Below are 27553 nucleotides of genomic sequence, written 5' to 3' on the forward strand. Positions count from 1 at the left end.
GTTTTTAACATCGAATTTTCACTTTTAATAGTACTCCATACACACGTGGTAATCGTGTCGAATCGATAAGCGTTAATTTTGGATTAAATAAAGATAATTAATTTGGTTACTTACAAAGATCCACCAGGCTTTACGGGTCTGGGTTGTGGTTCGTTTTGGGGCCCAGATTCTTAATGGGCTATGATTACTTTGGGTTACTTTTTTATTTCGTATTAATTTCTTTTAGTAAAATACAGTATTGCCTTTTTACACCAGGCCCAAAAATATTGTCTTTCTATTTATTCAAATAATTCTGATACAAAATTGCACTTAAATATTTAGTACTAATACTCCTTCTCTCATAATAGCATCCACTTTCTAATTTTAGAACGTTAATAAGGGGTGACTTATTATAAATTAATAATATTTTAATTACTTTTTCTTTCTATCTATTTCTTTCTTTTACCAATTGTGTATTAAAGCTCGTGTCCAACTAAAAGTGTATACTTTTGTGGGCCGGAGGGAGTATTATTTTTGTAAATAAATTTTATTTGAATGGAATCTTGTTTAGAGTGTAAAACAGAACTATTAAAATTCTCCATATAAATTTGTTTGTTTAGAGCTTATTCTTTTCAGAATAAAATAAATTGTTATATTTGTATAAAAATGAGGCATAAAGAAGACAGATTTTAATGTTTTCACAAAGTTAAATTTGGAAAACCATATGATGTAACCTCGAAATTTGAAATGTAAAAATGTAAAACCATAGTATTTCGTTTTTAACTTTAAGTCTTTAACTTTTTGTGTCGAGACCAATTGATTAGTCTGTATGAACAAAGTGTCACTAATAATGAAAGTAAACATTCAACCTTAGCTCATCTGTAGTATCGTCACTTTCGAATTTTTCAATTTCCCATGCAGAAAAGGGAAATATGGCCATAATTTGATTGAATTCTGAGTCTCTCTCTACATGCAGGTGGGCAAGGCTCGTATGATCTCAACCTTGTTGTGTCCTGCTCAAGCCAAATAGCACTGCTCTTCTGGTTAAATCCTATTTAGGAAATACTACTAAGTAGCATTAACCAAGAATACACTTTCTATTACCTGAAAATCAAGCAAAAACAGCTCTCTTTTTTCTTTTCACATTCTATTAGTCGCTAAAATACATTAATTAGTTATGTTTGACTACTAAGTTTAGTACCAAAAGACGAGAAAGTGACACCTTTTTTTGTCAGAAGTCTGGTGTTGTACAAAGGCAAACCCTGGATTATTCATGATACTGTTTAATTAAAATATTAAATTAATTTTACTAGGATTTAATTGTAGAATGAATGTTTAAACCAGTCAATCGACCTTAAAAAGCACCAGCCGAAAGAATACCTTTTGGTAAAAGAGGGAATTAAGCTACTTAGTAGGAGTACTTTTCTTTCATTAGACCAGAAATAAAAGGAACACATATATATTTTTATGGAGTCTTTGTAGTTCTATTTGCGTAGTTAATATAGTAGTAGTACTAATATTATGAATTAGCCAAAAAAAAAATGGCCTTTACCTTCTGAAAACTACCTACTCCTAAGAGCACTCCCAATGGAGTTCCCTAAAAACTCCCTTATTTCTCCCTAACTCCTGCCACATCAGCGCCACATCAGCACCAAAATTTATCCCCAGTTTTTAGCCAAGTGCTACATTGGTTTCTCCCTTATTTCTCCCTTATTTCTCCCTAACTCAACATTTCATTTTTACATCATTATTTTTTATATTATTTAATTTTCCCTACAAATGTATTTAATAAATAGACTAATAATGAACAATTCATCGTTGTATTAATCATTGGAAAATATAATACAACGAGAAAAAAAAAACTACAAATAAAAAACGCAAATAAACAAAGATTTAAAAAAAAAAAATCTAAGACGGAGGGGCCGGAGGGGCGTCGGGATCGAGCCCCAGCGTACTCTGCAGGTGTTGGATGCATTTCCAGAGGGCCGCCTTTTCTTCAGGGGTCCCGCCGCCGGTGAAGTACAGCGTGTACATCTGGGTCAGATTGGCGACATTGCTCGAATAAGTGGCTTTTTCTAAGTCGATGACGGATTCCGACGCGACTTCCGACGTTGCGCCCTTCCCCTTCCGCCTCCCCTTCGCCTTCTTCACTCCCTCCGGGCGCTCGTGCGGACCATCCCCACTCAAGTCGATGTGGGCCGCGCTCCCCTCGCTCTCCGAAACGCTAAGTCGCGAGCGCACCGATTTCCCGTGCAGCGCGTCGTGCATTCCCGTCCGGAATTTGGGGAGATCCTTCAGCTTATCGTAGATGTTCCAATACTTGAAGCCCTTCGTCGACAAGTACTGGCTACTATACATCCGGATGGCCTCATCTCGGACCATGTGCTCGTTCTGGCCACTCGTCATGTGAGTCATCAAGTTAGAATAAATACCGTTGAAGTGCCCGCAGTCCCTCATGAGGCGCTCCCAATGCCGACGGATCGCCTCGCTGCCATGGTCCTTCATTGAGGCAGTCTTGTGGCTCCTGTACTTCGCGGCAATCCGCTCCCAGAATATGATCTCAGTCTGGTAGTTGCTGCGCTCCGCGTCCTGTGACGTGTCCGCCCAGCAGTCGGCTATCAGCTCGGACTCTTGCAGAGTGTAAGTAGTCCTTACCCGCTTCGGCCTCTCATCGGAACCCGTATCAGTCGCAGCCGACGACGCCGGCGCCTTCCCCCTCCCGCTCCTAGAAGGCGGCTCGGTGGGCGTTTCTTCCACCTCGAAGTCCTCCGCGCTCAGTGTCGCGGCCTGAGATTCTTGGTCGCCTGGGGTTGATCCGGGGGTGTCGAACTGGGGCCGATACACATCGTCGGCTGGAAAGGGCATTCTGCCGGCAGAGTTGAAGTACGGAGAAAGTCTCCGCGCCGGAGGAGTCTGCAAAGGAGACGGACCCCCGTATGGAAGTTGGCCGGGAGGAGAACCCATCGCCAACAACGACTGCATCCACTGCTCGTTTGCTTCATCCGTGTTGGGAATTTGTGAACTCGACTCTTTCCCCTTACCCTTATCCTTACCCGATCGGGAACTTTTCTTCCAAAAGCTCATAATTTTGATGAAAATTGAAGATTGGGAGAAGAGATTGAAAATGGAGAGAATGAAGATTGTGGGTGATGAATGGAGGAAGTGGAGGAAATATTTATAGGGGTGGAATGTAAAATAGCCGTTGGGTTCAAAAAAAAAAAAAAAAAATTTTAATTATCGCCGATTATCGCCGAGCGTCGCCACAGTGGCCGGCGATCGCTCGGCGATAATCCGGCGTTAGAACGCCACTCGGCGAAGCAACGGCAACATTATCGCCGAATTATCGCCGACTTCGCCACAATGGCCGGCGATAATTCGGCGATAACCGGCGATTTATCGCCGAGAATTCGCCACCTCCATTGGGAATGCTCTAATATTCCGTCTGTCCCTGGACACTTAATTTTTTCTACCTCTGTAATCAGTCCTGTATACTCCTCAGGAGAGTCAGGAACTTTTCATTTTTTTACCCACAGCCAGTGTCTTATCTCTTCTGTTCTAAATTATCTACTCTACATTCATCCATTATCAAATTTTCATTTTACAAACCCTACATACAAAACCTCTTAAAAAACAAAATAGGAAATAAAACCAAAAATAGAATTAAAAGGAAAATACAGAAAAAAATAAAAAATAAAAAATAAAAAGAAGAGTAAAAGTTGCGACAGGGCTAATTTTTTATGCAAGAAATGGTGCATCAAAAACTACCACTACTCCAAAATTTAATCCCACTTTGAATACTACCCCAAAAATATGGCACCACTACCCCCATTTGTCTAATCACTTAGGTACTTACTTATTTCAAGCTAATCGATTCTTTTTATTTGAAATGGTACCTACAATCCTTTATCTTAAACTCAAACGATAGTTAATCTGAATTCAATACTATACCATATTTTCATTTAAATGAAAACAAAGAAATAGTGAATATCTATTCTGATATAAAAAAAATAGTTGAAAAAATAACAGAAATAATTGAATAAAAAAGCAGCATCATTAATTAGAATCGAACTCCATAACCACTCCTGACTTCCTCCATTATTATCTTCAGACTTGAGCTCTCCTCACTTCTCTCTCTCTACTCAACCAAACCGTTACCAACAATGGCGGCACCACCACCATCACTAAAACCAAACCCTACCACCGCCGTCTTCATCCTCCTCCTCTTCCTCCACCACGCCGCCGCGTGGGACCATCCCGACGCCGCCCCTCTTCTCCTCTTCAAATCCACCGCCGACCCCCAAAACTCCATCCTCACCTCCTGGAACTCCACCTCCGACCCATGCAGCTCCTGGGCCGGAGTCTCCTGCATCCGCAACCGGGTCGCCCGTTTAGTCCTCGAAAATTCCAACCTCCATAACTCCCTCCCCTCCTCCATCGCTTCCCTCACCCACCTCCGCGTCCTCAGCCTCAAGCAAAACGCCTTCTCCGGTCAAATTCCGGATCTCTCCAACCTCACCGCCTTAAAACTCCTCTTCATTTCCCACAACCGTTTCTCCGGCGATTTTCCGCCCTCCTTAACCTCTCTCTCCAAGCTCTACCGCCTCGATCTCTCCTACAACAACTTCTCCGGCCAAATTCCCCTCGCCCTCAACCGCCTCACGCATCTCCTCACTCTCCGCCTCGAGGACAACTCCTTCTCCGGCGCCATTTCCGCAATTAACTTGCCGAATTTGCAGGATTTCAACGTGTCGGGGAATGGGCTTGCTGGAGAAGTACCTAGGTCGTTTTCCGGCTTCCCTGCGTCGTCGTTTTGGGGGAATCCGGCAATGTGCGGTCCACCGCTGGAGAAATGTGATTTAGCTTCGACTAACCCTACCCGCCCCGGCGGAGCAATGGCGTCGCCGGTGAGCCCTAAAACGACCGTTTCGTCCTCTCCAACGGCGGTTCCGACGGAGACTAATCCACCGTCACCGCACACTTCCCACAAGAGTAAAATTAGTAATATTGCTATAATTGGTATAATAATTGGGGATGTTTTGGTTCTAGGGCTAGTTTCGTTGCTACTGTATTGCTATTTCTGGAGGAACTACTCGAGCATGTTGACGTCGGAGAAGAGCTCCGTGCAAGCGGAGAAAATAGTGTATTCGTCAAGCCCTTACCCGAACCCCCAGTCCGGGTACGAGAGGGGGAAGATGGTGTTCTTAGATGGTGAGAGGAGGTTCGAGCTCGAGGATTTGCTGAGGGCGTCGGCAGAGATGCTGGGGAAGGGCGGGTTTGGGACTGCGTATAAGGCGATTTTGGATGACGGGAATGTGGTGGCGGTGAAGAGATTGAAGGACTTGAATGTGCCTGGGAAGAGGGAGTTTGAGCAGCAGATGGAGGTGTTGGGGCGTCTGCGCCACCCGAATTTGATCGGATTGAAGGCTTACTATTTCGCTAGGGATGAGAAATTGTTGGTTCATGAATTCATGCCTAATGGGAACTTGTTTTGGTTGCTTCATGGTGAGAAATTTTTACCTCTTTTTGTTTAAAATGATGCTGCATTGTGAATTATGATGTGTTAGGGATTGCAAAATTTTATTATTGGATTTGTTAAAAGAAATTTTGATCATCTTGTTGTCACATGGTGCTCTGACTGGCTCTGTTTTGTTGTTTCTTGTCTTGCAATTTGGTGCCCTTTTTTTGTTTTTTTGTTATCTTAGGTGGGGGTGTTGATAGTATTTAATCTTGAGTGTTGTTCGGTTGCGTGAATTTGACCTGGTACTAAAATCTCGGGTAAGTGTCATAAAACTAATCTGGGTTCAATTTAATTTTTAGCAGCCAAACACCTTCTCAAAGATTGTCTCTTATTTAGATTATTGATATGGTGCCCATAAAAGCCAATAATTAGTGGTTGAAGGTTAAGGCATAGGGCCCATGATGTGTTGAATAGTGGGATGGTCTATCTTTGTTGAAAGGTGGAGGACAGTGACACAGGGGTGTAACTATGTCATTATTTAGTTTGCACTTTGCACGTGGTGTTGAAATGCGGTTGTTTCTTAGCTAGTTATGCTCTGTTCTTGTTGCTTGAGGCTCATCTTTGTTTGTTTGTTGTTAGCTTGGCCCAAGGGGTGGTTTGGATAGCAAAAGTGTTCGAAGATTAGGGGTTTAGAGTTTATGGTTTCGGGTTTTTTGCTTCATGGCTCATCCAACTTGTTGGTGGTTTGGTTTTAGATCATCGGTTTATCGTGTCTTTATTTCGGGTTCTTGAAAGTGATGATGAATCATGATTTTTTTTGGGATTTAGTGCAATGAATGCGTAAGCATAGATCTTGTGTAGGGAATTCTGTTGATAAGAACATGGGTGGAGTTAGGACCACTGCAAATAATGGAGCCAAAAGAACACACAAAAAAAACCATGCTGCATTAATCATAAACTCTTGCCTTTATTAAAGTTGCTACACTTTATTCATGAAACCTTTTCTCAGGCAACCGAGGCCCCGGTAGAACTCCATTGGACTGGACCACAAGGTTAAAGATTGCAGCAGGAGCAGCAAGGGGGCTAGCCTTCATCCACAGCTCAGGGCCCCCCCTGAGGCTAGTGCACGGCAACATCAAGTCGACAAACGTCCTTATCGACAAGCTAGGCAATGCCAAGCTATCTGACTACGGCCTCTCAGTCTTTGCATCTGCCCCGTCTGCCTCTAAATCCAATGGCTACCGTGCTCCAGAGGCAGCTTTGGACGGCCGGAAGCTGACCTCCAAATCAGATGTCTACTCTTTCGGGGTCCTGTTGCTGGAGCTGCTGACTGGCAAGTGCCCCTCCATAATCGACAACAGTGGGCCGGGGATAGGGTACAGCGGGGTCGTTGATCTGCCTAGGTGGGTGCAGTCCGTGGTGAGGGAGGAGTGGACAGCCGAGGTGTTCGATTTGGAGCTCATGAGGTACAAGGATATCGAAGAGGAGATGGTGGGACTGCTGCAGATCGCGATGGCGTGCACACAGGTGGCACCACATCAGAGGCCGAAGATCAACTATGTGGTGAAGATGATAGAGGAGTTGAGAGGGGTGGAGGTGTCGCCCTCACACGAGGCACTAGAGTCGGTGTCAGAGTCACCGTCGGCATCGGAGGATACCTGCAGAGCTAGTGAATGATGGGTGGCTGTGGCTGTGGCCGTGCAAGAATGAACTAGGATTCAATTTGTTGTTAGCAACTTTGGAAGTTTTCTTTAGTTCAACTTTTGTATATAGAGTATTGATAATATGAGTAGGTTTTTGAGGATCAAGTTGTGATATGCCTCCCACTCCAAATTATTTTTTATTTTAATTTCTCTAATTGATCATCTTATAGTATTTCTATTCGACTTGGCTTGATGTTTCACTAACACAAAATAGGCACAATAATAATAATGATCGAATACCAAAGCTCACTTTCTTTATTTACTTTGAGCAACCAATTGAAAATACAACCATAAAATGGCAAAACTAAATATGAGACAACATTTAAAGGTTCAAGAATTAAATCCAAGTAATTTAGGTGCAATCCTAAGTAAAGGTTGCAAAGTATTAGGATGAAACTTTCTAGCAAAAAGGTGGCAAACCGAGCTAAATTCACCATTGTAGGTGCAATTGAACCGGAACCGAACCATGTTCAGGAACTCTTCACTCACATCATTTGCCCTAAACATAGCCGGATGCGAACCGCCCCCTGACCAATCAGTCCAAGTAATGGTCCGATTCGACGTCAAACTAGAACAAACTTTAGTTACCAACGTTGGAAAATAGTGCTCGTCCATGTAGCACGGTGGCACGCAATAGTCTCTAAAAATAGGATAGTACGTGACATCCGATACTATGGCTAGTGCAAGCTTCCGATTGGCTTCGAACCACTGGGAGCCCTTCCGCCAATTGCGTAACTCGATTGTGGGCCCCATCCGCTTGTTGTACCGGCCCCGCCCGATCCGGCGGGGGTCGTCGAAGGCGCTGAGGAAGCTTTGGTTGGAATTGATGAGGTAGTTGTAGATGGTGGAGAAGTTGAATATAGGGATGCATGATTCGGATAGTAGAATGAATCTTTCGTTTGCGAAGTCGAGAAGCGCGTTGGCTAAAAGACGCCTTTCCGCATCTATCATACTCGCTTTTCCCCACTCTACCAACTGTAATACAAGAAAATTAACAATAAAAATAACTATAATCGTATCCTTAATTTGGTTACAAGTTTATTGCATAGTCTTGACTATCGGAAATATGTTAAATAGCATGACCGTTGCTTCATTTTCTGATCTACTGTGTCCTAAAGTCATTTTTTGGCACCGAATATGTAACTAGGACGGTTAATTTATTGATGTAGATTTTTTTATCCACACCACGCCTTAAAACGACGTCGATAAGTTGATTGTCCTAAAACTTTTACCTTACTAGGTATTTTACGCTTGTAGAATACTGATGACTCGGGGGGCTCGTCGCTGAACTCTGGCGACGTATGGAGGTAGATTGAGAAGAGCCCTTCATTTCCTTTGAAGAACATCTCCCAAAGCGGCGCCAACGGCAATCTCCCCCTAGTGAGGAACATGAACGCGATTTTGGGAGTGCGATTGAAAGGCGGTTCAACGATATGAGGATCCATGGAGGCCCTCCACATGAGCTCCTCGTCGCTCATCAAGTGTGAAAGCGTATCAGGCGTACGCGAGAGATTGCATCGCTGCGTGCATGTGCATTGTGGAGACGAGGAAGGAAAAATGAGGGGAGGGAATGCGTTGAGAGAGGAGAGGGAGAGATCCTCGTAGAGCACGAATCTTTTGAAATGGTCGTTGATGATCATGCCCAAAACTAAGACAATGAATGTAATTGATACAGAAAGTATTATAGTTGTGGCAACTTGGAATTTCCCATCCCTGATTTCTCTTCGAATTCGTAGGGAGATTTCATTTACAACCATGATTTTTTTGGAGGGAATTAATGAAGGTTGTTTTGAGAATGAATTTGTTCTTGGAATAGAGGATCTTGAGGGCACGAGTCGAGGGCCTGGAACGACAAAGCATGGAAAGTATTGGTGTGAACATGAATAGTGTGTGTTTTGTAGTGCATTTTGTGTTTATTAGTGTGTTAAAGCCATTATAAAGAGAGAATTGAGGGGAGGATTAGCTTTCTCATGTGTGTTGCTGTGGAAAAAGCATGGATTAGCTTAATTTCAGAAAGAATATATTGTAGAAATTTAAATTAAAAAAAAAATATGTCCCATCGCAAAATATGTTTTTGGTATGAATAGAATAGGAAAAGAAAATTTTAGTAAAGGATGTGAGGAAAAAGAAGGAACAGAGTTCAGCTATGTAGAAACAAATAAATCAAGATCATTCAATATTAATAAGCATTATTGTGAACTGAATCTTTACTAAGCATTGTCATGATGCAATAGATAATAGTAGTTACATTTTGTTCTAACATTCTCACTGGGGATTAAGCAACACGTTTTTGTTGGAACTAAGGATCTCTTGAACGGAGGTAAAGAACAGCAACGGAAGCTGCTGCGCCTGCTCCCACAACTTTAACTATCTGTAGATGGTGGTGCTTAATGGAAAGAGTGCTGCATAGATAGTCCCACATCCAACGCGAAAAGAAGTTCAGCTTGCAAGACGATTGAAATCTTTGCATTGAGAATTCCTGGACATGGCAACGCAGAAGAGATCGTGTCAATTGCACACATACAGACAAACAACACACATACAGGTTGTTTTAGAGCGTGGGGGGATTGGGGACTCAAAATCAACTAGCAATATTCATCCTGATTATTTGTAATAAGTAGACCGACCTAAGATTATATAAAGTCGGCAAGGTCTTAAACAAGTAGCTTTTGCCGTGCTCATATTTTATCCATATTTGCTGCAAATTCAGCTACACTGCCTCTGTAATATTCTAGGGAGAAGTCCTGCATATTTGAGAGAAAAGTTTTTATTCCAATTTAGTGAGCAAGATATAACCAGTAAGATTAGTAGAATCTTTATGTTCTTGTGCAGGTCTTGAAGAGGTAGTTTATGACACGAACCACATAATGCATGACATGAGATCTACAAAGGCATGGCTACTGCTGATAGTACTAAGTAGACTAATGTTCAACGCAATATTTTAAAAAGTAGTACTTGAAAAGTGGAACATAGAGGAAGTAACTTTCGGATAAGCTCATGTTACCTGTGGCAATTTATTATGCAGGGCTAGATGATCAACATGGAGTCTCACGTTTGATGCAGCATGGATCCATAGACTGCGGTCAACTTCAGCATATGTATGTTTTACAATGTCAAACAATGTTTTCGCTCCTTCTTCTATAGCCTTTAAGATGCTAGATTCTCTCTTTCTGCGGTTTCTGGAAATCCATAACATGACACGAAAGAATTGGTAAATAGTCGATGGCTCAACAATCTATGGGGCTATGTACTGTCAAAGGGTTCTTACTTGAGATACCCACAGAGCATATGCTTCGGCCACATGTTAACTCTACCATGCATTGGTATTAAAACGTGCGGAGACAACTCCATAAACTTGTATGTCGTGTCAAAGTAATCCTGATAAAGAAACAACTTGCAACTCAATAAGATCTCGATTTTAATGGAAATAAACTGTAGAGATGATATTCCTACAAAACTTACACTCATATTCCCACCAGCCGTAATATCCAAGAGTGCACTTCCTTGGCTGAAATAACACAGGTTTCATCAGTATATGTCAACTTGAAATATGCAGAAACAGAATTTCCTTAGCTAGTCTACAGTTCATCTTTCACTGTATTATTCAATCTTATATATGGATGTCGAGATTCAAATTTTCCAATATTGTATTTTCAAGTGCATGCATCTCTCTCTGTATATGTATCTATTTACAATAAACAATCCGTAATAACTGCATCCAAATTCTTATCTGACAAAGCTTACCCTACACAATGATCCCCGACTATCAACGAGTTAGTTGCAACATGAAGTAATGCAACATGGCCGTCCGTATGACCCTAGAGGTCACCATGATAAGATGAACCACAGTTAGTTCGAAGGAGAGAAGCTTCGGTTAAAATCACACAGTACATGGCACAGAAATTAGGAACTGTAAACACGAAAGAAACACAGAAGGCATTAGGCACAAAATTCACCGGAGCAGATATGAATCTCAAGCGTTGACCACCAATACAGATTTCTTCAGATCCCACTACTGGAATATGTCCCAGAGACCAATCACCTACATCGGAAGCATTGCTGATAAGTCAGCAACAAATTTTATTTGATTTCATGTGTCTAATAACCACATGTGTGTCAAGTTTTCACCAACGTGGAATATAGACCAAGTAGAAAGAACCGTACCTTTCCCAATTCGTCTAGCTGTGTTCTCATGGGCCAAAAGAGTAGCTTCGGGATTGGACTTCTGGACAACCGAGAGACCTGTAAAATAATTTATAAAAAAAAAAAAACAGGCCATGGTGAGAAGTGAAAGCTTAGATTTAGTCTTCAAGTTTCTGACTATGATGCTACTGTTACTAGTTTAGTTTTTTTGAGTGGAAAGATTTCTGTTAGTTGACTGACCCCAAAATATTAACAAAGAACAAAAAACATAAGGCACAAACAATGCTGTATAAAACGCTTACCATCCACATGATCGTGATGGTGGTGGGTGACAAACACAAACAATTTTCGTGGGAGTGCAGTAACAATTTGCTCCAGCTGACAGTGCAAAGCACATTATAACGCAAAAGAAGACATTAATTTTGTTTAAATATCATGTAAAAGACTTGATACCTCTTTGTGCATAACGGAGCTGCATCCAGGATCTACAATGAGAGCATCTCCTCGTGCAAGAACATCACCTCCACCAAAGTCATCATCACTTGTACCAGGTGCAAAGACAATCAAGTTTGTAGTGTGGTAAGGCTTTGCTGTTCTGCTTTTCATGGGAACAATATTAACGCCAGGAGGATATTCCTGCCAAACGAGAAAGGAACTGAAATTCTGCAACCGCAGTATTTTCTTTCATGTTTTGGTAATATAAACTAACTTGGAGAATATAGAGCTGTGTTGATGTAGTAATATACCGATCAGAGAAAATAGAGGTAACTCTACCTGACATCTCAAGGTGGAAGGAGTATGCAAGTTCCTAGTTTGAAGTGAATCATTCAGAAGACCAACAACAACTAATGGCCCTATACGATCGTTATGAGGTTTCACTTTCAGAAGCAGATCTGCACAACTTTGGGTGCTCATCCACTTTGAGCAATCTGTATGGTGTAATTACTATCTAAGCCTTCTTGTGAATAAGCAAGCCACTGGTGTAAATACAATTCAAACAAAACACTATAGCATTGCTTATAGATTACACATTAACTTTCTGTTGGAGAAACTAGCATGTCCTTCTAGAGAAGAAAGTAAAAATATCGGTGGTAAAAATATTCAGAAGCATATTTTTTGACTCAGGTCCAAAAAAAAAGGATTATTCAGGAGCTTCATTATATAAAGAGTTACATTCTTCTCCTAAGCAATACTAGTATACTATAGGGTAACTCAATTTCTCTTAATTCCCCTCACACATCAGCCAACAAAGATGCGGACACTGCGTGCAAAAATAAGACTAACAAACCTCCTAACTTCCAATCATTAATTTCTGATCCTCCGACAATATACAGAGTCTTGACTGGAGGCCCCGGTCCAAATTCAGGCTCCTCTATAACCTTGAAGAGGTTCCACTTTACGTTTGTGGTCTTATCATATCCCACTTGTTTGAGCGCCTACAAAAAAAGCCATTTAGATCTAAACTTAAATGCCTGACTGTGAAATTAGCCATGACCTCCACTTTCTCAGAACGTATATCGCAAGTTAAATACTTTTCATACCTAAATTACAACCAAAACATCCATAATGATCATATGTAACAATGCAATATAAAAGGAAAAGCAGAATTTTCGGCAGACCTGTGGTTACAGGATGTTGATGATTCATCCATTTCCAGGGAAAGCTGAGCTTAGGGATAACATAACAACTTTATGCTAAATTCTGACTGTAAAACATCATATGCCCCAAAATCCATTTCTCAATTAACACTAGAATAACCTTAATTATAATATAAGTACAACCTACTAGTTCCAGCTCAAATTCATTATAGCAGACAATCCCCTCATTGAGGTAGCTAAACAAATTCCTAATAAATAAAAGGAAGAAACTGCATTGTGATGCAATGGGAACCTGATCAACAGCGGAAGCAACATCAAACTGGTTCAAAAATTCCGCGGAAGAATCATCCTCAACTTCAAATTGAGGTTGACTAGCAGTCAAGGAGCGATCAACAAGTGATAATTGTGCAGAGGGCAAGTCCCAAAGATCGGAATCTTGATATGAATCATACTCGGAGTCATGGAATTTGGGAGGTAGGGTTTGCTTCGTGAGTATGAATTCGGCGTCGTTTAATGGATTTTTGATGATCACTGCCAAAGTCAATCTCTGAGTGCCCATGTCTGTTTTCTCGAGGATCTCAATTCAGGGTGGTTTGTTAGTACTTAAAAATGACACTACAACAAATTTTATAGGAGTATAATTTTTTTTTAATTTGGGAAATTAAGAACTCTTTATATTACTAGAAATTGATTATTTGTAGAAATGAAGATATCCCCATTTGAGGGAAAAGGTTGTGAAGAACATGAAAATAGATTTATTAAATTATTCTAGCTATGGTTGGCAGAAATAATGTATTATTGGAATTAATCATTAAATATAAATAAATGTTTAGTGTGGAGTGTGTGGTTATTTGGGTGGACATTTAATGTGGACGACCGTTAGATCACCAATTTTTTTAAGCTCATCAAACGGGTGTGTAATAATTGTTAAAAATAATTCGATGGTTAAACCTACTTTAAGGCTAAATCCGGCGGAAATGCCGATGGAAAGGGCCAATAAATCTATATTTCGATTGATTACGATTATTCTAGTTTTAAAATCTTAATAATTGCTGTGGAGGTCGATTAAAAATAAATTTTCATTTTCCGTGTTAGATGTGGCGTTATTTTATGTGATTTAATTGAACAACAGTCAACATATCAATGGGTAATGTTCTTCCTACCCACAAACAAAGGTGACCAAAATTTTAATGAAATTTTTTCTTGCCAATTTTTTCAATAGAGTTGGTATATGATTATTGTGTATTTATATTGGGCTATCTTAGTCGGGAAAAACATTTAAATTAATTTAATTGGGCCAAGATTTTCCGCCGGCTGGTTTGGGCCATATCCTAAGTCCATTATCATATTCCATTTTAATCATGTCCGATGTTTGGATAATCACTCGAATATGGCTTTATTTACTTTATTTATTAATTGTTGTATTAATTTTTAGAACCAGAGAAGCAACGCGGGCGCAGAGCTATCATATACCTAAAAAATTAAAATTATTACGTTTGTGTCCAATAATAGATGATGCCTCTTCCAATTTTGCTACACCAGACCTAAGTTCGAGTAGGAAAAAGCGACAAAAATAAAATTTGAATATTAGAACATCACATGATATTTTGGCCGAATTATTTGATTTGAAAGTGCATGAAGCCATATGACGACATATATGATTTCCTAGTGGATTTCCATATATCTTTTCATCTCATCTTTGATAAAAGTTGACATAATTTTGGTGTGGCATACATTTACAAATTATCATTTTGTGTGTCTGAGAACATGAAATGATGTTAAGGGTGATGCATTTCTGTCCACCATATCTTACACAATAATCATCCTTAGTTGTGAAGTCTAGCCTCACAATCAGCATGATATCATGACTCATATTTGCACTATGAACTCCAAATATATTGTCATTTTGTGAATATTTTGTGTTGCATTTGATGTATGGGTGTATCTTTGTATCTTACTTTACTTGAACGAGTGCGAGACTATATAGTTCATCAACATAGGTCATTTAAGACTGATCCGATCAGAATAGTTACGGAGTTATCTTAGTCTCTAATTCACAGTACCATGTAATTGCATAACATGAGCCAGTTACTAAATGTTCATCCTAATCTTATAACAAAAAGATCATATATTGTATACATACATATCAACAGAATTTGGCCTTTCACCCTATTCAACGGCCGTGGGCTGCCAAAAATGTCACAAAAAGTAAAAACAATGTTCAAAACACAATCAGCACAACCATCTTATATAGCTGCTGTAGTTGGTGGAGAAAATTTCTAGGCACTATGGCTCAAGTTCTCTATTAAAATAACCTAACTCATCATTCGATACGAACCAATTAAATTTTATCAATGCTTTGTGTTTTATATTGAAAATGAGTGGTAATTTTGACCACCCAAAAAAGTACTAGTAAAGGATAAGATGGCATGAAAAGTGCCAAGTAAAATGGTGGGAGATTGCATTTTAAATTGAAGAATGTGGGTTAACCATAAGCATAACACACGCTCACTTGTTATAATATTGGATAGTGGAATTCGGACTTGGGCCACCCACAAAAATCACTAGTATATTCAATATTGTTTTTGTCTACTGTCATTCAATATGACTAGCATAGTAAAAAAAATTTTAAAATGAAGTTTTGTACGAGGCAGTCTAATGCGTCCAAATTCATAAGAGGAGTTTGAACTCAAATGTTTAACCCTCTTCACAAAATTGTCCCTAATTTCTTCATAGTTTCTATTTATTTTAATTAAACAAGCAATGCAATAACCACTTGGATTGACCGACCCCCTTTTACTTTTTTTTTACTTGGGCATAATAAATTAATTAAAATAATGTGAAATAAAGGTTTATGCATGATGAACCAATGAAGTTATGCATAATTATTATCTCGATTATATTAATTAATAAATTTGTTAGATTCATTTTCGGTATTACTACTATTTCAAACTACTCATTTTACAAAATTCAGGATTTTTTGGTGGGGCAGAACTTATCCAAATTTAAGTGCTTCTTAGTTTGATAGCAACTGAAGTTACTAGGTACTTCAATTAAATAATGTAGATTAATATGTAGTCCACGGCCTAATTCAAGCTGAAAAAAAGAGGATTGTGGATCACTCCCACTTAATAAGTTTGTGGGCTGGATTCAATTGAAAAGTCCTCAAAACACTTGTCATAAAACTGATACATATCATTACAGCTAGGAGTCAGGACAATGGTGCCATTACATTAATTTGGAGTTTGGACCCTTTTATTGTCTTGTAGCCAAATATAAGAAAAATCAAAGCTGGAAATAAAATTTCCACGTCGCATGTTTTTTTTGTGACCTTTCTAGAGCTATAAAATTATTTGATTCAGAATAAATTTATTTGTACATTCAATTATAAGTAGTCAAGTACCACTCCGATGCTATAGAATGGATTGTTTTACGATTTCATAACAAAAAGAATTTTTTTTCAAACCTTCTATGTTATATTATGATTATATATGTATATGGAACTAGGGGTGTGTTATATTGCTAACTATTTAAATTGCTAACTCTGCTAACTTATCAATATAGTGTATTAAAAATGTCAATACGGTGACATCAAAATGTCAACACATAATATCAGCACACTATATTGAAGTTCAACAAAATTATGTATTGACATTTTAATATCATCGTGTTGACATTTTTAATGCACTGCATTGATGAGTTAGCAAGTTAGCAACTTAAAAAAGTTAGCAATTGATCACACCCCTATGGAACTAAAGGTATTCTATTAATTTACAAGAAGAATTTTGTGTGCATTATTTGAAATATACCAATAGTTTTTTAATAAAATCATTTGTGCAGCAGATGATAGACTAAGCAGAAACAAGCCTTTCCAAATATAATTCCACAATCCAAAGATAAAATATTTCTCCTAAAATTAATAGATTAGTGATCAAAATCACTCAGTATAGTAAATTGTAAGTAACTTAAAAAGGACCAGTAAATATCAAAATTATACTACAAGATGAGGATATCATATACTATATGCTACCAAACTTTAAGCATCTTAGGCTTCGTTAATTAGGTCACTTTTTGGTACTAGTATTATTTAGATTATTAAGTCAAACGTTGTACCACGTCTAATGGGACATGCGGAAGTTTTTTTTATTATTCAAAGAAATGGCATCATGTAAGACCATAGTTTTCATACTACAAAACATTCAAGTTCTGTTTTGTTTCCTCCTTTTCGCTTTTTTACTAGATTATGGTGATTTTCAATACATTTAATTTTATAACACGTCAGAGTACAAGTCCAATTGCATGACATATGTGTCAAAAATAGTTTATTATTCGACTCAATTAGGAGCTGGAATAATTTAATGGAGTATAGTACTTAAAAATCTCACCAAATTAACTGCCTTACGGATGGCTCGAGATTCTGTGTAGTACGTCGAGGTACAACCCACCACAGCTAGCGGAAGAGGCGGGGGTTTGACGTGTGACGACACGACCGTCTCACATGGCAAACTTGTATTGGCCAGATGCCCATAACGCCGTTACCTTTCACCGTCACCCATTTGCCTCGACACTACTTGCAGATGTGTGCATTTGTCTTGCTTAGCAAATTACATTTATTACCTGTCGCAATAAATTGGTTTATTTTTCTTGCTTTTTCCTGTGTTAGAAAACAATACTACTACCCACTATCATAGAGTATTTGTGAAGGTTGGAGTAGGAAATGTATTAGGATCTGGATTAGATGATCCTTTCCGCTAGTAAATATAGTTTACTAATACTGACTAATGTAGTTCGTACCTCCATTAATGATGCAGTATTATTCTGAAGACATTCGAAATAAGATTTTATGTAAAAAAGCTGTTGGATCCACTGGCGGAGCCACGCTGGGTCCAGGGGGGCCCTTGGGCTCCTCAGCCATTTGAACTTTATGTATATATAATATATGTAAGGGTTTTTGGCTTTTTAAACCAAAACCTTTTCTCGAATTCTGGTTTTTCCCATGAACTATGAGATTTGTTTTTAAAACCACAAACTTTCATTTCGTTAGGATTTTCCCAACCCGACCCGAATAACACATTTCCGACCCGAATAGCATAATTCAAAATGTTAAAGTTGTGTTTTGTTTATTCAAAAGTTGTCATTTGTTATGTAATAATTGTGACTGTATGTATTATTGTGCCAAATAGGATCCAAGTAATCAATTTAGTGACAAATAGGATTAAAATTGACATGTAGACAACCCGGGTTTCGTCGTTGACCCGCCGGGGGAAAATCCTAACAAAATGAAAGTTCGTGGTTTTAAAAACAAATCTCATAGTTCATGGGAAAAACCGGAATTTGAGGAAAGGTTTTGGTTTAAAAAGCCAAAAACCCTATATGTAAACAATACATTTCAAGTGTATTTCTAGTTCGGCTAGTTTCAAGCCCAGCCTACCATCCAAAAGATACTTAGTTCGACACCTCTTAGGGGTGCATATTTTGTTTCTTTATTTTACATAGCTTCTTTTTATATTCCTATATGTATCATTATTTTCTTTCAGTTTGCAATTTTATGCAATGAATTTCACACACTAATATATTCATAATTTAAGAAAATACTTAGTAAATTAAATCACATTGACTTTGTCTTTGAATATGTTTATACTAGTTTTTATTGTCCATATTTTAATTATTTTCATTATGTATCTGATCCTCTCAACGATCCCCTATTGCTTATGCGGCTATTCTTCATCGGGTCTCGACAATTTTCAATTAGAAATTTGGGCACTCCATTGGTAAATTTCTGGCTCCGCCACTGATTTGAATCATTAAAAATGCAATTTGCAAATAACAATATTGAAATAGGAAGATTCTAAAACTGACGCTGCATACGGCATATTGCATGACCTCATTAATTTAGTAGTATATGACTACTGATTATTTTAAACTCTCGATTTATGCAATACTCGTAGACGTAATAATATATTGTACTCACTACACTTATGATGTCACGTTCATGGTTAAATCACAATGACTATAAATTCACGAATAATAATCAGATTTCTATTTACTCAGTATTAGTAAAAAGATAATACATTAAAATTCAAAATTTTAGAATTTGGTAGGAGTTCAAATTTCATTGATCAGCAATTCATATATTTGATGTTCGATAGGTATTCCAAAACTATAGTTGAAAAATTCTATCATGGGGTATGTTAGAAATTGGACTTCCACGTGACTAATTTAATATGTATGACTATTTTTCGGCTGCTCAATTAAAGTGATCCATTAAAAATTAAAATTTGAGCTAAAGTTTATTTAATTGTAGTCATATAAATAAGTTTAGATACCATATAAGATTTTCTATTTATTGAGTAAGTTAGGGTTATGGTCCCCAACGTCAGAATAACGATTCAATATCTCTGTACTTTCTCTCCAGACCATTATGAAGAACGTCTCTGATCATTTGGAAGATCTATAGTCGCTGCAAAACAATTCCGTTGTTCAATTCTAGATGGATCAAGCTACGCTTCCGCTTTCCAGTTTTTGCTCATTTTTCGTCTTTCTTAGTTAATCATCATAAATTTTTTTATGTAATTGTTCGTTCAATTACTTGAACGGAGTAAATCGTGAATAAAATTCATAATGGTGAATTTAGCTTTTAATGATACTTTTGAATTGTTTATTACACTTTAAAATTTTCGACTTATTTGGCAACAATATTCAAAGTATCAAATTCGAAAAAATATAAAAGTTTGGCTTTATGGGTTGATTTATTTCGAAATGGAAATTATGCGACTAATCTGCAAAACTCACTCATTCCACGTACTCCGCCTTTCCTCTCACGTGCCGGGCATCGACTCGACTCAATCACTTCTGCTGACGTGTCCCACATCGCCATGTCACCATCCCTTGAATCTCCATCGCCACGTGTCCAACTACTAATTGCCTCTCCCTTTATCCATTAAAATTGATTCCTCGCTTCATTTTATCCCCAGGTAAAAGAAGAAAAAATAAAGAGAAATTCTATTTTCCAGAGAGAGAAACTTGGGAGAAAATTCCTAAAACAAAAGGGACCTTCTTTCGTTTTCCTTTTACGGAGCGGTTTGTATGAGTAGATGGCGACGCCGGGGATACAGAACGGAGGCGTTTCGGTGATAGCTTCCGCGCCGACGGTAGCGCCGGTAGATCCGAACGGCCGCTCGGCGGCGACGCTGAGGCTTTCGTCTCCGATTAGGATCTTTCTGTTCTTCCACAAGGCGATTCGAGCAGAGCTGGACGGGCTCCACAGGACTGCCTTGGCTTTGGCGACTAATGGAAGCGGTGGAGACATCAAGCAATTGACGGAGAAGTGTCATTTCTTAAGGTCAATTTACAAGCACCATTGCAATGCCGAGGATGAGGTATGTGCTGAATTTTTATTTCCCTTTTGTTTTTTTTGCTGCGTGTTCTAATTGGATGCTGCTTGTTTTTAGTTGGCTGAATTTTTGTGGACTAAAAATTTGCCGTATTATGTAGTATTTGGTTGGGATAACTGGTCTGTATAAACATTTCGGATGAAAATATCTCAAATTTAGGTCTCTGCGTAGTTAAGAACTTACGGCATGATTTGTAGTTCGTAATACGTCATGTGTTGTTAAATTAGAAACAAAATTAACACAGTCGCTGGAATTTTGAATCACCTAAGGAGGCAACCAAACACGTATATGCTCTTCTTCATGACTTCATCACGCTTTAAACTGTGGTTGCTGATTTCTATTTTATGAAATTTTGTTGCTTAAAAGCAAGTTGGAAAAGTATTTGCTATCGCCAAACTATATCTGTTGAACAATGAATATGTGACATGCCGCTTTAGAGTAGGGAAATATGCTTGTTGAAGTTTCACATGCTTTCATTTTTTTATGTGCCACAGCACTGAGTACTCATATCTAAGGGAAATAGGTTGTTAACGATGTTTCTAGGTGTGAGTACTCATACCAAAGGGAAATAGGTTGATTATAGATGTTTCTTCAGGAAACAGTGTTATCTGTCTTAAATCAATGCTTAGTTTACTATCTATAGCTTTTTCAACAGCAGTTGCAAGGATCAAAAACTAGTTATATATACTCTCCTTGATTATTTATACAACTGTTTGTAGTTTGCAACCTAACAACTAAAAAGTCTTCCATATATTAATGACAGGTTATATTTCCTGCCCTTGACATCCGTGTGAAGAATGTGGCACGGACTTATTCCCTCGAGCATGAGGGTGAAAGTGTGCTTTTTGATCAGTTGTTTACGTTGTTAGGGAATGATATGGAAAATGAAGAAAGCTACAAAAGAGAGTTGGCCTCTTGTACAGGAGCACTTCAAACATCAATTTGTCAGCACATGTCTAAGGAAGAGGAACAGGTTTAGTTTTGGTCATCCCTCCTTTTGTTTCTCCCCTATCCCCCCTTTCCTTGTCTGACGACTACATAAAATCATGCTTACCAGTTACCACAAAACATATACTAATAATTTCAGTTAGTGAAAAATATATCCTCAAAGGCATATTGTTGCCTTTGGTCCATTAATGGATCAGCAATAACTCATTTGCATTACCACTGCATCTTAGGTGGAAAATGTCCTTCCTATTTTTCGTTAAGTGGGAGCTAGATCTCCAGTTGTTGCATTAAACTCAAGATAGGCTAGGCTTCTTCACAGAAGTTGCCTATCCCAAGCTTAATTTTTCTGTTGGTTCATGCAACATCAGTCCAAATCAAGAGATTTATTCCCTGGCTTGAACCATATTATCCTAGACTACATATGATACTACTCAAGAGTAGAAAAATATGCCTTTGTACTGCTTTAATCATCTTAACCTGATGCATTACAATGTTGTTTTCTAATGGACAGGTATTCCCCTTACTTAGTGAGAAGTTCTCATTTGAGGAGCAAGCGTCATTAGTTTGGCAGTTCTTGTGTAGCATTCCTGTAAATATGATGGCAGAATTCTTGCCATGGCTTTCGTCATCAATTTCACCAGATGAAAGGCAGGATATGCGTAAATGCTTGCACAGAATAATTCCAGATGAAAGGCTGCTTCAACAGGTTAGATAATTTGATTAGAAACACTAACAGAAATGACTTTCTGGTCTTGTTTTCCTAACTTGCCTTTGTGTCATTGAAGGTTATTTTTAATTGGATGGATGGGGTAAAGATTTGCAACAAGCGTAAACGTTCTGAGGATGATCCCAGACTCTCCAGTAGCTCTCATGCATCTCCCTCGACTAACGAAAGAGATCTTCTTCCATCTGATTGTACTGCTACCAGGTCTTTGCAGTACCATCCAGTGGATGATATACTGCATTGGCATAAAGCTATCCAGAAGGAATTGATTGATATTGCTGATGCAGCTCGAAGTATAAAGTTCACTGGAGATTTTTCTGATCTATCTGCCTTCAACAGAAGGCTTCAATTCATAGCTGAAGTCTGTATTTTCCACAGGTATTACTTTTCCTATATTTTAAATCAGATTTATGCGTTCCAAATGGTTTTCTCTTGGTACTTCTTTGTACATAGTCCCTATATGCAACGTCTACTTAAAATTTAATTGCTTGCATTTTCTGCAGCATTGCTGAGGACAAAGTTATATTCCCTGCTGTAGAAATGTCATTTGTCGAGGAGCATGCAGAAGAAGAAAGTGAATTTGACAAGTTCCGATGCTTAATAGAAAGTATTGAAAGTGCTGGAGCTAATTCATGTGTTGAATTTTATTCTGAATTATGCTCACAGGCTGATCACATAATGGAGACAGTAAAGAAGCATTTTCTCAATGAGGAAAAACTGGTATGTGATTAGTTCTTGGTTGTTTCTGTTCTACATTTCTTTATGCACTTGTGTATCATTGGCAGAAAGCCATTTCTCTTATTAGGAAAGAGACAGAGTGCTAATCTTGAATTCTCTAGAGTATGTGTAAGATGCACTAATGATGAGGTTTACTATCAATCATAAAAGACTGGTTTCATACATTTAAATGTTAACAGTACTTCATTTAAGTGCCTCGAGATGTCTCAATGAATTATATTGCAGGTACTTCCACTTGCAAGGAAACATTTCAGCCCTGAACGCCAGCGTGAACTTCTTTACCAGAGCTTGTGTGTAATGCCACTCAGATTGATTGAGTGCGTCTTACCATGGTTGGTTGGTTCACTGAGTGAAGAGGAAGCTCGGTGCTTTCTTTCTAACATGCACATGGCAGGTATACCTTGTAATCCTCTCTTCTTAATCTTTGGGATTCAGCATCCAACACTTGTTGCTTTTTATTTTTTCTAAGCAAATGATGTTATTGTGCAGCTCCAGCATCCGACACTGCTTTGGTTACATTGTTTTCGGGCTGGGCATGCAAGGGTTATCCTAGGGAAATCTGTTTGTCTTCTAGTGCAATTGGTTGTTGTCCTGTCAAGGAGATTGAAGAAACACAAGAGCATTCTGCCAGATCTTGCAGGAACTGCGCCTGTGCAAATTCTTCGAGGGCAACTTGTGGACAAACATGTGTAAAGACAATTGATCAGGGAAATTTAGTTTGTTCAGTTGAAAATAGTACTTGCAATTTTTCGAAGACAGAATCTCCAAAAGCTTCTAACCAGTCTTGTTGTGTTCCTGGCCTAGGAGTGAACAGCAATACTCTAGGAATGAGTTCTCTAGCTGCTGCAAAATCCCTACGTTCGTTATCTTTCGGTCCGAGTGCTCCTTCTCTCAACTCTAGTCTTTTTAACTGGGAAACAGATAATAGCTCCACTATTAGAGGACATACATCAAGGCCAATTGATAATATTTTTAAATTTCACAAAGCAATCCGAAAAGATTTGGAATTTCTAGATATTGAGTCTGGAAAACTAGGTGATTGTAATGAAACTTTCCTTAGACAGTTTACTGGTAGGTTTCGTCTTTTATGGGGTTTATACAGAGCACATAGTAACGCAGAGGATGATATTGTTTTTCCTGCCTTAGAATCAAAGGAAACTCTTCACAATGTTAGTCATTCTTACACGTTGGACCACAAGCAGGAAGAAGAACTCTTTGAGGATATCTCATCTGCACTAGCAGAGCTCTCCCAACTTCATGAGAATTTGAGTGGAAAAACTACCTCGTGCAATTTGGGTGGAGGTTTATTATTGGGTTCTTTAAGTTGTATTGATCGTGTAAAAAAGTACAATGAGCTGGCAACAAAGATTCAGGGCATGTGCAAATCCATTAAAGTAACACTGGATCATCATGTTCTGCGTGAAGAGGTTGAACTTTGGCCATTGTTTGACCATCATTTTTCTGTTGAGGAACAAGACAAGCTTGTTGGCCGTATTATTGGAACAACAGGAGCTGAGGTGCTTCAGTCAATGCTGCCTTGGGTAACATCTGCTCTTACCCAGGAAGAGCAAAACAAAATGATGAACACATGGAAGCATGCAACTAAGAACACTATGTTCAGTGAATGGCTTGATGAATGGTGGGGAGGGACCCCTGCAGCATCATCAGAGGCATCCACGTCAGAAAATAGCATCTCACAAGGTATTTTTTTTAAATTCAGTCACTTATTCTCTATGTAGTAAGTTAATGATTTGATCGTTTGCTGCTGCTTTGTTTTTTTTTTTTTCCCTTTATGGGTTAGGGTGGGAGGTTTGGGATCTTTACCCTTCTCATTCACCCTTACAAAAGGATACAACTAAGATACAGTGCTTGTGGTTAAAGATTGTGTTTGTTACTAGTAGGATATGTCACCAAATTTCTAGGCTGATGTTCATAAAGCATTGTGTGTGTACTTTTTTTTTCCAGAAATTGATGCCCATGAATCTTTGGACCAAAGTGATCATACATTTAAGCCTGGGTGGAAAGATATATTTCGGATGAACCAAAATGAGCTTGAATCAGAGATACGGAAAGTCTCTCGTGATCCAACCCTTGATCCAAGAAGAAAAGCGTATCTTATTCAAAACCTGATGACCAGGTACCACCATCTTACTAGTATCTGAATGTTTGGTTTTGTGTTGGTCTGTTGGAATAGTTGTCATTTTGGTTAGCTATCTCAGGACATTAACTTAGGTCACTGTAACTATTGTTTAGTCGGTGGATAGCTTCTCAGCAGAAGTTCTCACAGTCAAGAACTGGTAAAGCTGATGATGATAAAGATTTACTTGGACGAACCCCTTCATATCGTGATCCTGTGAAAAAAATCTTTGGATGTGAGCATTATAAAAGAAACTGTAAGCTGCGAGCTGCTTGTTGTGGCAAGCTGTTTGCATGCAGGTTCTGCCATGATGAAGTCAGCGACCATTCAATGGAAAGGTACCTCCTCAAAAAAAATTAGATCATTTATACATTGCATCTCTACCATAATGGAATTCTCAGTATTTCATTATATCTGCAGGAAGGCAACATCTGAGATGTTGTGCATGAGTTGCCTACAAATTCAGCCAGTTGGACCTGTTTGCAATACTCCTTCTTGTAATGGGCTTTCAATGGCGAAGTACTACTGCAGCAGCTGCAAATTCTTCGATGATGAACGGTGAGCTTTGATTAGTTTTAGTTTCCTTCTTGCATCCGGTTATAGAATATATGTGGATAGGGTTTGTTTAGAGTTGTCTTAACTTCTCCAGTTGGATGGTACATGAAAAAATCGGCTTGTAAGTGATATAAAAGGAGTGACTACTTGCTTCGCCTTCGGCGACGTAATGAGTTTGGTCTATCTTTCATCCTTATTTGACACCATATATCTGTTTTTGCTATTCAGGGATGTTTATCATTGTCCATCCTGCAATCTGTGCCGTGTTGGAAAAGGTCTTGGTATAGATTTCTTCCATTGCATGACATGCAATTGTTGCCTTGGGATGAAACTAGTGGACCACAAATGCAGGGAGAAGGGTCTTGAAACTAACTGCCCAATATGCTGTGACTTTTTGTTCACATCAAGTACGGCCGTCAGGGCTCTTCCATGTGGTCATTACATGCATTCTGCTTGTTTCCAGGTCTGTTCTTGATAATTTTTTCTGGTTTCGTTTTCCATTTCTGACAAACAATTGACATTAGCGCATCTACTCATCTCATTATCTCTCATTCACACCCAGGCATATGCATGTACACACTACAGCTGTCCTATTTGCAGCAAGTCAATGGGAGACATGTCGGTGAGGACAAACTCTTCAAATTTAAAGCAATTTTTTGTTTATGCTATTTGTGAAATTGAGTTGAGACAGAGTACAGACTGTAAGTAATGACCAATGACCAATCACCCACAAAATGCACCAAACATATCTAGGCACATATAACATATATGTGTTCATTTATGTCACGAGACTAAGAGGTTGATGGCCATCGTCTATATAATATCCGGTGTTAATACTGTATCTATATCAGTATATCCCCTTAGTTCCAATAGTCGGTTCTTATTGAGAAAGTTGCATCCTTGTGCTGTAAACAGTCCAAATCACACCACCATTTGTTAGCTTTGGGTCAATGTTTCAAGTTATGTTAGACCACTCACATGACACTGAAGTAGAACAATCTGTGTGTGGTACATACTTAGTTTGCTATTTACTAAGAAACCTTTCCTACCAGGTCTACTTTGGAATGCTCGATGCTTTAATGGCGTCGGAGGTGCTCCCCGAAGAATATAGAGATCGGTGTCAGGTGAGCCTCTCTCCCTCCTTCTCTCTATCGGCCATCATCTTTTGCACGACCAATTGAGACTGTCAAGTGTTTCATCTGCAGGACATCTTGTGCAATGATTGCGACAGGAAAGGAACTGCACCATTTCACTGGCTGTATCACAAATGTGGCGTCTGTGGTTCGTATAATACAAGAGTAATCAAGGTTGATCGAGATAATTGCTCTACTTAACTAGAGATTGAATTTATATTCTTCCCAGAATTCATTTCTGTATATTGATGGTTGGTGGTACCCCGTGGGCTATACCTTCATGTAAATGGTCTCCAATGTTTTTGAACAAAGTTTTGTTTTGTTTATGTTTTTCCCCTTTTCTTTCGAATTTATTTATACTATATATACGTGAAATAGCTAGTATTTTACGCCTGATTGTCAATAGCACTTTGCTTCGGTATATGTCAACATGATCAGAATAAAATGGATAAAGTTCCACTTCAATTTTTATTGTGGTTGGTGTGTTTTGGTTATTGGCTTGTTTATCTAGTTGTGTATAACGTAGCTTGTCATATTTCTCTTGATTTTTTTTTGAAGATTTTTGGGCATTTATTTGATTAAATCCGAAGTTATTTGCTTGTCTAAAATATAGCATCCCATATTCCCCTTAACATGAGCAATTAACATTACACCAAAAAATTTATTGACACACATTTTTGGTGATCGAAGGTCGACTTACAGACTATACTATAGTGATGACATTTGGTCATTTTACTTGTATCCCTTTCTAATTTCTTTAAGATGCACAACTTAGCTGCTTTAGTTCAGAAAGTTGAAAACTTATATGGAACCATACAATTAGCTTAAGATTTAATCTGATAACTGGCAATGATTTTTAGCCGTAGTGTACAGATGTAGAAATCCGATATGAGAATTTGATCAATGTATCCCAGAAAAATACACATTGTAGGATACGTATGGTGTAATTAATGTTGTATGTATGCCTACTGCCTAGTAATGAACAAGGCAGTTGTCCATCCCCATTCCCCACATGACCAATCGGAATTTAAAGTATCTTTATG

General features: G+C 38.6%; 4 protein-coding genes across 5 annotated transcripts; 2 read left to right on the forward strand and 2 right to left on the reverse strand.

Annotated features, from left to right (window-relative positions):
* The first annotated feature begins 4054 nt into the window (after window positions 1-4054).
* On the forward strand, window positions 4055-7312 carry LOC125186535 (putative leucine-rich repeat receptor-like protein kinase At1g68400). Its single transcript, XM_048082915.2, has 2 exons — window positions 4055-5481; window positions 6447-7312. The coding sequence occupies exons 1-2, from the start codon at window positions 4140-4142 to the stop codon at window positions 7112-7114; spliced, it is 2010 nt and encodes a 669-aa protein (XP_047938872.1). The 5' UTR covers window positions 4055-4139; the 3' UTR covers window positions 7115-7312.
* Window positions 7313-7418: 106 nt separating this feature from the next.
* Window positions 7419-8897, reverse strand: LOC125189258 (core-2/I-branching beta-1,6-n-acetylglucosaminyltransferase family protein). Its single transcript, XM_048086550.2, has 2 exons — window positions 8373-8897; window positions 7419-8115 (listed from the first exon to the last, which is right to left on the reverse strand). Exons 1-2 carry the CDS (start codon window positions 8895-8897, stop codon window positions 7471-7473), a joined length of 1170 nt encoding a protein of 389 aa, XP_047942507.1. The 3' UTR covers window positions 7419-7470.
* A 402-nt stretch (window positions 8898-9299) lies between these two features.
* LOC125185999 (Metallo-hydrolase/oxidoreductase superfamily protein) lies at window positions 9300-13512 on the reverse strand. 2 transcript variants are annotated; one of them, XR_016130498.1, is made up of 13 exons: window positions 13174-13510; window positions 12572-12719; window positions 12058-12212; window positions 11737-11919; window positions 11586-11661; window positions 11305-11382; window positions 11097-11182; window positions 10885-10958; window positions 10603-10648; window positions 10409-10518; window positions 10145-10319; window positions 9768-9884; window positions 9481-9619 (listed from the first exon to the last, which is right to left on the reverse strand). XR_016130498.1 is itself a non-coding variant. In XM_048082297.2 (12 exons), the coding sequence occupies exons 1-12, from the start codon at window positions 13438-13440 to the stop codon at window positions 9440-9442; spliced, it is 1578 nt and encodes a 525-aa protein (XP_047938254.1). In that variant the 5' UTR covers window positions 13441-13512; the 3' UTR covers window positions 9300-9439. The 2 variants fall into 2 exon arrangements, 1 of the variants encoding a protein (XP_047938254.1); XM_048082297.2 differs by lacking the exon at window positions 9768-9884 and having other exon boundaries at window positions 9300-9619; window positions 13174-13512.
* A 6345-nt stretch (window positions 13513-19857) lies between these two features.
* Window positions 19858-26981, forward strand: LOC125187980 (zinc finger protein BRUTUS-like). The gene is made up of 14 exons (XM_048084685.2): window positions 19858-20260; window positions 21039-21248; window positions 21735-21929; window positions 22009-22325; window positions 22451-22667; window positions 22911-23079; window positions 23175-24386; window positions 24651-24822; window positions 24939-25160; window positions 25243-25380; window positions 25606-25840; window positions 25940-25999; window positions 26430-26501; window positions 26583-26981. The coding sequence occupies exons 1-14, from the start codon at window positions 19976-19978 to the stop codon at window positions 26709-26711; spliced, it is 3633 nt and encodes a 1210-aa protein (XP_047940642.1). The 5' UTR covers window positions 19858-19975; the 3' UTR covers window positions 26712-26981.
* Window positions 26982-27553: the final 572 nt, after the last annotated feature.

The sequence above is a fragment of the Salvia hispanica genome, chromosome 5 (assembly GCF_029641045.1).
Source record: "Salvia hispanica isolate PSC_SH4W2 chromosome 5, Shi_PSC_v1, whole genome shotgun sequence".
Lineage (NCBI taxonomy): Eukaryota > Viridiplantae > Streptophyta > Magnoliopsida > Lamiales > Lamiaceae > Salvia > Salvia hispanica.